This window comes from Hipposideros armiger, unplaced genomic scaffold (genome assembly GCF_001890085.2).
Source record: "Hipposideros armiger isolate ML-2016 unplaced genomic scaffold, ASM189008v1 scaffold_419, whole genome shotgun sequence".
NCBI classification, from domain to species: Eukaryota; Metazoa; Chordata; class Mammalia; order Chiroptera; family Hipposideridae; genus Hipposideros; species Hipposideros armiger.
The window spans coordinates 897,702-910,751 of NW_017731769.1; the positions used below are offsets into that span (position 1 = coordinate 897,702).

Consider the following 13,050-nt stretch of genomic DNA (forward strand, 5'->3'; position numbering starts at 1 on the left):
TGCCACACACACCTCCATCTCCCTCGCACATTCACTGGGCCACCCACCTGGGTCACAACTATTGGCCGACACACATCACAGGTGGGCTGGAAAGCCTTGTCCCAGAGAGGCCTTGCCACCACTCCACCAGAGAGGTCTACAGGTGGCTCGGCCACAGTCAGTGAAGGACAGAAATGATGCACAGCCTCCCAGGTGCGCCTCAACCAGGGTCCAGCTGGGCAGCAGTACTTTCCTGCCTGGGAACAAAGGGACAAGAGCGGGTGTGGGTGTGCGTGAGAGGCACGCCTGCTCCTGTCCCTCCCTCCTTGATTCCCTCCACATGTTCCTTTGCCATCTCCCTCTGCACTTCCTGTCTGTCCTCCTGCCTGTCTGTTGACTTGAGAAGAAGGCGGCCTACATGAACCCCACTCAGGCCTTCTCCACAACTCTGGCCTTGCTCCACTCCAGGGCCAGCCCAGGCCTGCCCTCTGTTCTCCTGGTTAGGCCTGCTGGCTCTTGGCTCCCTCGGAATTCCTCGGCTTTCTCCCTGGGGGCAGCTTCTCTCTCTCTTCCTCGGCTCCTAGTGCCATCCTTCCTTCTGCAGCCATCTGTTCCCCACTTTCCCCACCTTCCCACTTCCAGGAGCCCAGCAGTGCCACCCCTCCCACTGGTCATGAGCCACTCCAGGGGGACCTAACTAGTGCCTGGCCAGAAGAAGGGCGGCTGTCCCTTCCACATCACGGGCTGCTGGGCGAGGAGCAGGTGGCAGGTCCCGGGTGATAACTGAGCACCTTTTGTCTGAGGAGGCCGCTGGTATGACAGCAAGGGGGTCCTGATGTCCTGACTCACAAGGGCCAGCCTAAAAGGCTCATCCCAGTTGAGTGGCAGCACCTCAGAAGGAACTCCTCTGTGGAAAAAAAATGCTGGTTGGAGGACTGGGCAGCACCGGGGGACACACCTGCTTCTGGAAGCCGCCAACCAAACTGCTTCCTGCCATCATCATCGTGTGGCAGATTGGTTTGGAACTCTGAACTGGCCCCCAGTCCAACCTGCGAGGACCCCAAGAAATCACCAAGCCCAGCACCCTCATCAGGGGAAGGCCTAGCAGGGTGGGGGCTAGCCCCAGGCCCTCACTTTCTCTTGGAACTTGCCAGAAGGAAGGCAGAATGTCGGGCATGACAAAGCTCCCAGCCTAGCTGAGAGGCAGTATTGTAGGAGGTGCAGTGGTCACAGGTCACAAGGTTTCCTAAGGAAAATCCCAGCTCTTATGGGAAGGTTCCGGTCCTCCTGGCCCACCTCCCAACCATTCTGCCCCTTATCCAACATGCTGGAGCGAGTCTCTCCAGTATACTGGGGTCGCTGGGAGAACGTCAATTCCAGTGAGAACCTCAGGTTCTCAGATGGAAGGCCCAGTGCAGGGTGTGGACAAGGAGCCTGAGGGCCAGAGTGATAGCTGACTGCGCTCACCAACGCAAGCCCCAGCATGTAGCACCAATGCTGGACGTGTTCATAGAATGTCCTCGGAGCCAGAGGGAGAGGAGCAGCCCCTGGAGGGATAACCAGGGGGAGCAAAAGAAGCCGTGATTCTTGGGGCTCAGTGTGTCCACATCCACGCCTGCCCACACTTTGTAGCCGACTTCTGACCCCCCCCCCTCCTCCGAGGCATCCCACACCCACGTGCATCTTTGCCGCTTTGGGACTCAGGAGTACCAACACAGTCCCCATTCCTTCGGTCGCACACAATGACCTCCCAGCTGAAAGATGGCCATGACTGCCTCCCCCTCACTCACCCAGCCATTTTTCCACCCCACCTGGCCTGGTGGCTGCCCCCACATCATGGCCATTTCATTTTCAGTCCTTTTCGTGGTCACCACCTCATTTCATGGGACCTCAGCCATGGCCTTGAGGCCAGCCAGCCCATCTGAGTTGCTCAGGAAAGAGCATTCTTTAATAATCACTTTCAGTCTTTTCGAAACCAAGGGGGTGCAAAACCCTATCCCCTCTTGGTATGTCATTTGCCCCCATTCTTACCCCAATCACACTCCACAGCTGGGTGTCAGGATCACCCAAGGAGTGGCCCGAGATGAGCAGCAATTCAGGGTGCTCAATGGCTGCCTCCAGGTTTGAGTAGGGACACACAGGCACATCCTAGCCCCTCATTAGCTACACATGCGAAGCCTTTCCCCACCAGCTTGCCCTGATGGCCCTCCCATTCCAACAGGCAGCTGTGCCCAGCCTGACCCTTCCTGCAGCAACGCTGGGCCTCTATACTCGAACGTTTACAAGTGGTTCATGAGAGGGCTCCGACTCAGCCCGGCAAAAGGGGCAGGGGCCGGTGGAGAGTTTCGTCAGATGTGGCCAGAAGGGCTCCCTCAGGGCTGTTTGGTTCTGATTAACCATGCCAGAACCAGATCACGGCAGTTGCTTTATTTTAGTTGGCTTTTGCAACATGAAAACCTTGTGTCCAAGTTGGCAAAGCCAGGCCAGGTGAGCTCCCACGATTTCCTTGGACACGTCCTTCTGGAGCCTGGCGGGGGTGGGGCCGGGCACATGCTCATCACTGGCTCCCACGGTAGCAACTCCCGTCATTAAGGCAGTGCCATGGAGGAAGGAGCCCGGTAAATGATTTAGAGCCAAGTCTCCCCACTTGGGTTTCTGGGAGTAGTGTATTTACATTTTTTCTCAGCTATTTCACATGGTGCACACTGTCTCCACACTAGGAACCATATCAGCCCTGCCCTGTCCGAACCTTCCTGCAAACACAGACCCTACCACAGGGAAGGGCTTTCCAGGGAACGTCTAAAGCACATGGCAGCTCAGCCTAGGGCAGACCCCAGAACCCCTGATCCGAGCCCTCCCCTGTAGGCACTTGCAGGCCGACTCCCAGGACTGGGAGCCAGGGTCCAGGGAGCTCAGGAGACTTATTTGAGGCCCTGCAGCTGGATGAGAGACACGGCTGACACCCTGAAAAGCCTGGGACTAGCCGTGCCTGGTTCAGCTCAGTGCGACGTCCTTTTGATGTCGGCAGCATGAGTCTGGGCTCTCCCAGTTCTGAGCACGCGTGCCTGTGCCCAGGATGGGAGGCAAGCTGCACGAAACTCGCCAGCCATTAGCGTTGGGCTTGCCAACAGGCACAAAGCTGTGTCTTTAATTTGGTTTGGGTTCAATCCCTCAGTGAAAGGGCCAGCTTTGGAGTTTGCATTTTCACATTTCCTAATTCCATGGTGAGGAAAGGGAGCCTTCCCCTTGCTACCCCTTTGATTGCGTGCACATCGTCCCACGCCTCTTGTGTTGCTTTCGAGTTGTGCTTTCATGCCTATAGGGTGGGTTTGGTATTTGGTAACCCCAAAGTTCCTGATAAATAGTTCCCATGGCTCTCCCTGGTTGCTGCATCTAGAATGAGCTCTAAATGCAAAGCCCGGATGCCAGAGAGGGTGACAGGTCCCTTCCTCTCGCAGAAGGTTCTGGATTAGTGGTTGGTACAGAGACAGGCAAGTTCGTCAAGTGTCAGGATGGGGTGAGGCTTTCGGGGAGCAGCAGAAAGGCAGGGCAGGAATGGGACAGAAGAATTCTGAGCTCTGTGAGCCTCGGGAGTGAGATGGGCAGAGGGTGGAGAGCGTGACGACCCCCAGAGCCTGCTTGTCCCACCGCACAGGGGGAAAGACCAGAAAGTGCCAGGCACAGTTTCTGTTGTTACTGTCGTCCTCCTTGTTCAGGAGCCTTTGCCTTTATTTTCCTCTTCTCTTCTTTTCTTTCCATTCCCTTTTTGCATTCCTTTAATGGGGTGGGTGTTCCCTCAGTCCTTGGCTTGCCTCTCTGCTTTCACACCCCTTCCCCACCCTCACTACCACCTGCATTGCAAACTCAAGTGACTGAAATCAAAACAAAAGCGGGGCACATCCACTTTCAGCCATGACCTTCACCCTCTCTGCTTGAGCCCTAACCATCCAGCAGTAGCAGGGTTACATTGCAGAGTCTGACACAAGCATCCTTTTGCTTCAGCTCCGTGTGCCTGGGGTGGTCCTGTGAGTCTGGAACGTCACCTCCCTGTCCCCACTCATGGAGCTTATGGTTGACATGAAGGCAGGCCAGGGCAGACAGTAAACACGAGCAGAGGAGCAAGCTTACGCTACTGGTAGATGGTCACAAGCCTGTGAAGAGAAGAAAGCAGAGCAAGAGAAATGTTAAGGAGTACTACTTTGGATAAAGGTTGTCCAGATAGCTTCTCGGAGGCTGGATATGTGAGCTGAGTTCCAAATAAGGAGAAAAGGCCAGCATGGGCCGATCTGGCAGAACAGCACAGGCAGGGGAAAGGGCAGGTATAATGGCCCCAGGGGACACTCAGGCTAGCTGATGAGAGCCAAGCAGGGGGAGAGCCTCTGGTCAGGTGAAGCCATCATCGCAGACACATGCCAGGCCGTGTGGACCCCCTACTTTCAGCACTGAGCCCCTGTTGGGTGCAGGTGTCATGCTGGGTGCTGGGGACATCAGTGAACCAGACAGACAGACCCCTGACCTCAGGGGCCTTATGTCCTGGTGAGAGGAGACAAAGGAGAGGATAATGGGATGTGTGGGGTGTTTGAAAGTGAGGCAGGTTGAGGAGAAAATGAAGCAGAAGAGGTACAGGGGTGCTAAGGGAGACAGGTAGTTTGCGACTCTAAACACAGAAGGAGGTGAGGGGGAGATGACATGAGGCTCACTGGGGAGGAGCCTTTCAGCAGAGGAAACCACCAGTGCAAAGGCCCTGAGGCAGGAGTGCTTGGGGAAGAACCAGGAGACCTAGGCTGGAGACAGCAAAGGAGGAAGAGGAAGGAGTGGCCTGAGGCAGGTCCTAGCCAGACTTTGGGTTTTCTTTTGAGGGAGACACAGCTATTAAAAGGTTTGGATTAGTGGAGGGTGTGGCATGCTCTGGCTTCTGTTTGAAAGGACTGCTCAGACTGCCATGCTGAGAATAGACTGTAGAGGTCAAGGGCAGCATCAGGGACACCAGGGAGGAAGCATGGGAGGAGGGAGGTGAAATGGAAGAGGCAGGAGGAGCCCTGAGTCTGGAGATAGAAATGTGGGACTGGTTAGCAGAGAGTTGCTATTAAGGCCACAGAGGATAGGAGCACCTAGGAAACGCATGGATGCAGATGAAAAAGAGAAAAGGTCCAAAGATGAGCCCTGGGGCCCTTGCATGTGAGAGGATAGAGAGAAGAGGGAAGAGTACCTGCAGACCCATGTCTGGCCAGGAAGCAGGAGTGTGGTGTGCGGAGCACTGAGTGCCCAGCAGGGAAGTCCCTGGGGAATGGGGGCAGGAGAAAACAGGGTGACATAAAATGGAGTCCGTGAATACCAACAACTCTCTGCAAGCTGTCACCAGCAGCTAGAGGGAATTTTGGCATCAAAAGAGGGTCTTTTTCAAGATTGAACAAATGAGCAACCTAGACATTAGAGAGGGAGATGGCTGGGGTGACATCCTGGAGTGGGCACGGGGGCCAGAGTGGGCACCCAGGCAGTGACGGAGGAAGCACGGGCATGGGAGGACATTGGGCCTCACTCAGGGTGAGATGGGAAGCTACAGGAAAGCCCCCCAGCCCCAGTCTGACCTGCTCCTCCTTGGTCATAACCCTCGGAATCATGTTTACTTAGGAGTGTCTTTTATATTTCTCTTTTAAATTATCCTGCTAGAATATTTGAAGTCCCCACCAGCAAGGTCGGGGAGTGCAGGGCCTGACTCAGTAGTCAGAGAGAAGGGACCCCAGGAATGTCTGCCACACAGACAGGACCTGGAAAAAAGATTGAGGGACCAGTCAGGCGGGGTCTCTGCCCGCAGGGGCTGGGGGTCCCCAGGGGCCTCCAGGACCCCCAGCAGATACAACAGCAGCAGTGGAGCTAGGATGTGTTCCACAGGACACGCTGATGCATGACACTGGGGTCGGGAGCTGATGTGCCGCTGAGGTTAGGCTGGAGCCCTGTGCTGGGATAGGCAGACTAGGTGAGGACCAAGGTCGGCAGGAGCAAGGCTGAGGGTATTCCTTGGCCTTCTTCTATGGCCCATTAGCCATCCGATGGGAGGCTAAGGAGCAGCAGGTGCATAAGTCTAGCATGCCAGGAAGAGGTGGGCCCTGGCTGCAGACACAGGTGGAAATGGTGCAGAGGGTGTGTATGGCATCAAGGTGGTCTGTGGACCGTAGGCGGCATTGACAGCCTGAGGATGGTGAGGTCCCTTTGAGAGTGGTAGAGGTGGCGAGGTGGCCTGAGGACCCCGTCCTGGACCTCTGGGACCATTCCAGGCCAGGAGAGGAGCCTGAGGAGGCAGTAAGGGCTGTGTGTTGGGGAAGGGTGCTGGTTCTACCCAGCCTTGTTCATACTTTTGCTGGGACACACTAAACTCCACTGTGTGGATGTCCCTGGGCCCCGTGTGCTTGGGCCTTCAGAGAGGGCGTCTCTTAGAAATGTTTGCTGCTTCTCACTGAGCCAGTGCCCCAGGAATTGACCGTACCCTTCAGCATTGAGTGGCCTGAAAACACCCCATCATAAGAACAATGCCAAGCCCTTTGATAACAGCCCAAGATCTGAATGCAGGGAAATGGAACCTGGAGGAACGCTGACTCACCGTCAGCGGTAAGAGACTCTCAGTATGGCGCAAGCCCAGCTGAAAGCCCTGACCAGCGGAATGTTTGAGCAGGCGGCCCTGGCACCACCTGTTGGTGATTGAGCTACAGCTCTGTGAATATGCAGCAAATAGGCAGACCATCCCTCCCTGGAAGTCAGTGAGAAGGCAGACATTAAAGTGAGTCTTGGATTACACCAGGGAGGAGCACCCCGAAGCAACCTTCCAAGCCACAGCAGCAGAAACTGGGGAGGGAAGGACTGACTGCCATTTTTGGGCTAAGACTTTGGAGTTCAGCCAGGTGCAGGGAAACCATGAGGATGGGTTTGAGTAGGGGCCTGACCTGATCACGAGACCCAGGTCCAAGTGAAGGGACTAACTCGGCAAGGGGAAGGGGTGTAGCCAGAGTCACTGGATCATTGCTGGCAAAAGCACCACAAAGGCCCCCAGGGTCAAGGGCAGCAACATGTTTCTTGCTCTCCTTTCTGTGACTTCAGGAGTGTAGCTGACAGCTGGAATAGGTATTCCACCACCACTACATTGCCATGGCAATATCCGGGTGGCTCCCCAATTCTGGCAGCAGAAAAGGCCCAAATAATGAAGCCATATCTGCAATGGCTACAGAAAGTGCATTCTGTTTCTTTTCATTAAAAATGTCACATGATTCTCAATTGCTGTGTTTCCCCTGTCTCCGAGGCCAGTTTGGGGGAATTAAAGAACTGAGTGCAAATAGTTGGCCATCTGCAATCTGGAAGATGTGACTTCACCAAATTCAGAGAAAATCCTAACTGCATTTAAGATACGGAGGTAGAAAATTCCAATTTTATGGCGCTCTTTGGCTCGCCTTTTTGCACTTCAAAGACAGTGAGGTTCGCCTGGTTTAAACAGATCTAAGAGCACTGTGTTTGGCTGAGCAATGCCTGGAGCCCAGACGCTGGAGAATTGAAATGGACTCATTGTCAACAGTGTGATTCATGGTCTAAATTAGGGGACAAACTCACCTAAAAAGGGCTTTGCAGGCCAGGTCTCTGTCCCAAGTACACAACTCTGCCCTTGGATCTTGAAGACAGCCATAGACAATGCAGAAACGAATGGGCATGGCTATGTGCTGATAAAACTTTACAAAACCTGGCTGAGGGCCAGAGTTAGCCCTTGGGCCACAGTTTGCCACCACCTTGTCTAAACCAAGAAAACCAAATCCTAGAGCCTTGGACCTGGAATGACTTTGGAACACACATAGGGAGGAGCTGGCTTCCCCATCTCAGCACAAGGCCAGCTGGCTCGAGTGGGGCCCGGCAAAGGCCTTCCTATTGACTCTGGCTTCTAGAAGCAAGAGGGAGTCCAGGCTGGGGGGCCAGGAAGTGAGCAAAAGGAGGCAGCAACTCTGGCTTAGAAGACCAATGGGACTTTAGCACACGTGTAAGTGAAGGTGGAGCAGGCAGTGGAGGGCGGGATCACGGAAACCGAGGAGCTAATTCTGGGACCAGGGTCTCGCAGGAGGTGCAGGGGTCAGAGGGTTACTGTGGCTGGGGAGCAGGACACTGTGGGAAGCTCTTCCCTGTGGGGAGTTATGCTGATCTGAGGTCTACAGGTGCTAGTGGGGCGGCCATGGAACAAGATGTAGAAAAGCCTGATGGAGAGACTGAAAGAAGTTGTCTGATTTGGAGAGTGAGGAGGAGGAGGTGAGCACAGCATGAGAAAGGCTGGAGGGGCAGATAGCGCCAGATTGCAAAGGGCCTCTGGTGGTAGGAGACACATGGATGGAAGGGTCTTTGAAGGGGAATAACAACCCAATCAGATGCACCCAACTGTGAGCCAGGGGGTGTAAGGAGACATGAGGAACCACCGTAGTGGATCAGGGCATACGAAAAGAACAGGCTTGGTGGGTGGAGATAAAAAATGGTGCTATTTTCAGCCTTGGATGCCTCCAGATGGGAGACTGGAAAGCTCTAGAGACTGGAGCACTGAGGAAGGGCCTGGGCCACAGGCCCTGGTTACAGCCAGAGGAGCCCAGAGCCACGGCTAGGGCTAGGAGGTGGGCGTGGGGGTGTGGACACAGAGGAGGAGGGAGGGCCAGGGCCAGGCTCTACCTCTGGGGCACCCTGGGACAGAGGAAGGAGCAATAGAGGAAATGAGGCCAGAGGAGCTGGCGAGGTAGAAGGGCCAGGCAGGGGCAAGGTCAGGGAAGCCAGGAGAAGTTTCCAGAAAGAGGGTCAGGCAGCTGTGTTGAGTGCCCTGAGGGATCAAACAAAATGGAAACACAGACATGGCTTTTGGACTTAGCAGGGGGACTGACGGCCAGATGGGTGTGGGCATAGCAGGTGCTGGCTGTGGCCAGGAGAACTGGGGGAGCAGAGGAGAGGTCCCTAGAGAAGCCAGGGAGGGAGACCCACTCAAGAAAGATTGACAATGCACCCATAGGCTGGGTACTTTCTCTTACCAAAGTTCTTCAGACCTTCTGGTAAGAGAAAATAGAGAGCCCACTCTCCAGCATTCTCTCCTTTTCCAATCATCTTTCTGTTCTAACAAATTGGAATTCAGATGTGGCAGAGAGCCCAGGGACCACCTAAGCCAGTCCTCCCACAGTGCAGGAAAAGGGTAGATAGCCGCCAAGAGTCCAGTGCTTCTGTCACTCTTGAGTTCCAGAACCCCTGCCCAGGTCAGCCTAGAGAAAGCCCCTACCACTTGTTCTGCATATGGATCAGTTGACGAGACTGAGACCCAAAGCTGAAAACCCTTACCACAGCCAGGCAGAGCCACCCCAAGTGTTCCACTCCAATGGATGAACATTTGTCATGCAAGTGACCCCCTGCCATTGATGTGGGTGGAACTTGCCAGCACCAGTCTGCCATTGATTATCTCCTTTCTTTCTTTCTTTCTTCTTTCCTTCCTTCCTTCCTTGCTCCTTCCCTGCTCCCACCTTGGGCCCCTGTCCCTCCACCTCTGTCCCTCCACCTCCCGCTCCAGATCCGGGTGGTGAAAGCATTCCGTAGCTCACTCTATGAAGGCCTGGAGAAACCAGAATCCAAGACCTCCATCCATAACTTCATGGCAACGCCCGAGTTTCTGATCAATGACTACACCCACAACATCCCGCTCATAGATGACACAGACGTGGATGAGAACGAGGAGCGCCTGCGGGCCCCCCCACCCCCATCCCCCAACCAGAACAACAATGCCATAGACAGCGGCATCTACCTGACCACGCACGGCACTAAGTCAGCTACCTCGTCAGTGTTTTCTTCCAGACCTGGGAGTCCAATCCACAGCATGGAGACGTCCCTCTAAGCAGAACTGCTCTTGGCACGCGCACCCCTGCACACACGCGCACCCAGGCGGGATGCACAGGACAGCAAGTAGGGCACGGCCAAGGCGGTTGAAGACATTGCTTGCAGGGCACTTACAAGAAGCCAGTCCATTCAAGGCTTCTTACCTGGGACCGAGGAGATGGAGGAGGAAGTGGAGGAGGAGGAGGAGGAGGAGGAAGAAAAAACTAGAGAGCAAGAAGAGCTGTGTTCCCCCCTTCTTTTCTATCGAAGCTTTTTTTTAATGAACACTACAATGCCACCAGACATTTGTCATCTGGGCTGCGCTGTGGGGCAGGGGGCTTTATTGGGAGCTTTATTGGGAGCTTTATTGCACCCACTGAAGAGTAATTGGATCAACAGATTCCTACAAAAAGAAAATAAGCAAGCACTGCTTTGCAGGGCTAGGAAGGATGTCCCCTGCCCAGACAGCCCACCCCTCGGGAGCCACCTGCAAATGTACACACACCACCAAGCACCCCATCCCCAGGACACGTGCAGTCTGTGTGTGTGTGTGCGTGTGTGCGTGCGTATAGACATATACGTACATATATGACCAGATGCATATTTAAAGAATAAGGAACTATTTATCGGCATGATATTTCCATTCCTCTTATCAGGTGTTTTCATTTTGAAATTTTATTTATTTATTGTGGCAGTTTTTTTTTTCAGGGAACTAGACTACAAGAATATCTTTTTGGTTGCTTGCTGTCTCTTCCCCCCCTTCCCCCCACCTCCTGCTGCTCTCCTCCCCCTCCCCTCTGTCCTCCCTCCTCCTGGCACAGGTCCTGGCAATGTCACCATTGAGATTCCCAAGTAGCAGGTCAGGGGGACGGAGGGCAAGGTCTAAGTGGAAGTGGTTACAGTCGAAACATTTGCACTTTGAGACCCCTGCCTATAGAGGAAAACAAAATCCCTTTTGATGGAATTTTTTATTTAAAAGGAAAATACCAAAGTACTGATGAGAATGATCCCCTCCAGTAGGTAGAAGGGAGAGTTCTGCTTTCAGTTTCCTTTGGTTTCAACTCGAGTGCTGAATTCTGGCTGGTGGGCTTTCTTTGCCCACACCCCAACTTCAAGAGCAGGAAGCTCCGCCCCCTGCCATCTCTGACCCCATGAGAGGACCCAGAATGGGGGGCGGGGGTGGAGTGACAAGAGTCAGACAGAAAGCAGCAGAGGAAGATGTACCATCAAAACCCAAGAGGAGCTTATGCGGCCGCAGTATAGACCCCAGCCCCCTCGGCGCCTCCAACGGACTCCCACTCTTTGCCTAGAAGTTGTTGATGAGATGCCCATAAAGTGACTAGGAAAAGTTCTCAGTCACCACCCGCCAAAGCACTCTTCCGACCCGTCTTCTCGTTCAAGGACAACTATGACCCGCAACAGTATGGATTTGTGTCTGCAGCCGCCTACGGCAACATCAGGGAAAACAGATGCTGAGGCAAAGCCCCTGGGAGCAACGCTCGTGGCTGTTGCTCTAATCACTCCTATGGCTCTTTCTCATGAGTCTGGAAAGCTGAGGAGGTAAGCTTCACCACATCGGCTGAACACCTGGTCTGCAGGTGGGGAGAGCTGGGCCTGGGCTCCCCAGATGGTTCCCTCGGGAGCCTCTCCTTGCAGTGTGGGCACCCAGTGTGCCAAGCCTCAGTTTCCCCCAAATGCACCCTTGCCAGGGAGGGAAATGCAGAAAAAGCAGGGGTTCTCTTACCATCTGAATTCATCTGTCTCCTGTTTTGCAGGGAGGCGGTTGGGGTCCAACTACACCTCATCCATGCGCCTGTCTGTGAGGCTTGAGCCACTGGGGGCGGGCAGCTGGGAGCTGAGGGACATAGGGTCAAAATGGAAACTGCACACACAGTTGAGCAGCAGCTGGACTGATAGCAAGGCTGGTCTGCCCATCACGCACTCCCCCATCCCACACCCATCAGTGGGGGCTTGTCTTACCTCCACCTGCATCTGTGAGCATCCACGCTGGCAGCCAAAACATGCTCGGGCTCCACCCTTCATATGAGTGCCATGTCACCCCCGAGCAGGAGTAGTCAAATCTCGGGCAAAGGAATTTCAGTTAGAAAAGGAAATCCCATTTAAAATGCCAGCTACAGATAACTTAAAGCCATCCCTTTTTTCCAAAGGGCACATTGAGAATGTTACCCATTTGTAAATTGTTCCCTATGTCCTTGTTTAAACAGCCACAACAAAAAAGGGCAACTCAATTTGTTGAGGGTCTGTGTGTTCCTAAACAAGAAATAAAATTGGAAATGTTTAAATTGAAGAAGATAAGCTGCATAATGCTACACTCATGGGCTTCTTTTCATTCTCTGTTGTAGACACATTGATAGAACAAATGGTCCATATATATAAAAAAAAAAAGAAAACCCTCGCTGCTGCTGTACAAAGTTGCCTACTGTACATGTCGATTGTTTAGTCTCTAGGTTGCCTTTCCGCAAGGTGTGGGGTTCAGAAAAGGGGTGCCGTGACCTCGGATCGTGGCTCTGGTTTCTGTAGTCTTCAGGCCAAGGGACCTGTCTCATCAGGGAGCCCCTCTCTATAAAGCATTATATTATATGGAATGGCTTGGTCAACTGTGTTCAGTCTTTAAATATGTTTTACATTTTTATCTGCCTGTTATAAAGATGAACAAAAATATCTTAATGAGGAAGACCACAGATGCATAATAATTTAAAGTCTGTAGTTAAATTTCCTAATTTAAAGAATAGGCCAAAATTTCTGTGTATAAAAAAAAAAATGAAAGGCTCCTACAATCCTGGTCTGGATAATGTGTGTGATTTATTATTTGATGAATTCTCGTCTGGAATGAAGGAGAGGTGTCCTCATCTGCTTCGCCCGGCTGAGTCAATCCTTGGGAGTGGCGGAGTTCCCCTGAGCGTGCAGCCGCCTTTCCAATCTTTATGGAAGGAGGAAAGTGTTCGCCCGCCCTGTGGGATCAGAGGCCTTCCTGGAGGAGGTTTGCATGGTGGTCCTCTATCTTGACATGGAAGGGCCTGGGTACCCTGGTGTATCCTCTGAGAAGGTGAGGGTGGGGGAACCAAGACGAAGGCAACAATTCAATGCCAGAACACCAACCCGAATGCCAGAACCCTGGCACACATGCAGACTCTTTTTTTTAATTGTGATAAAATGTACACCATATAAAAGTTACTATCTGAACCA

At 53.3% G+C, this 13,050-nt stretch overlaps 1 protein-coding gene across 6 annotated transcripts in view; it reads left to right on the forward strand.

Annotated features, from left to right (window-relative positions):
• The window catches only part of ATP2B3 (ATPase plasma membrane Ca2+ transporting 3), a 70,412-nt gene extending 57,766 nt beyond the window's left edge, over positions 1-12,646 (forward strand). For 5 of the 6 annotated variants that reach the window (XM_019664298.1, XM_019664294.1, XM_019664296.1 and 2 more), the window contains one exon: positions 9,542-12,646. In XM_019664298.1, coding sequence (XP_019519843.1) covers positions 9,542-9,567 — 26 coding nt within the window. In that variant the 3' untranslated portion in view covers positions 9,568-12,646. The remainder of the gene's footprint in view (positions 1-9,541) is intronic. The other variant, XM_019664299.1, reaches the window with a different exon arrangement.
• Positions 12,647-13,050: the final 404 nt, after the last annotated feature.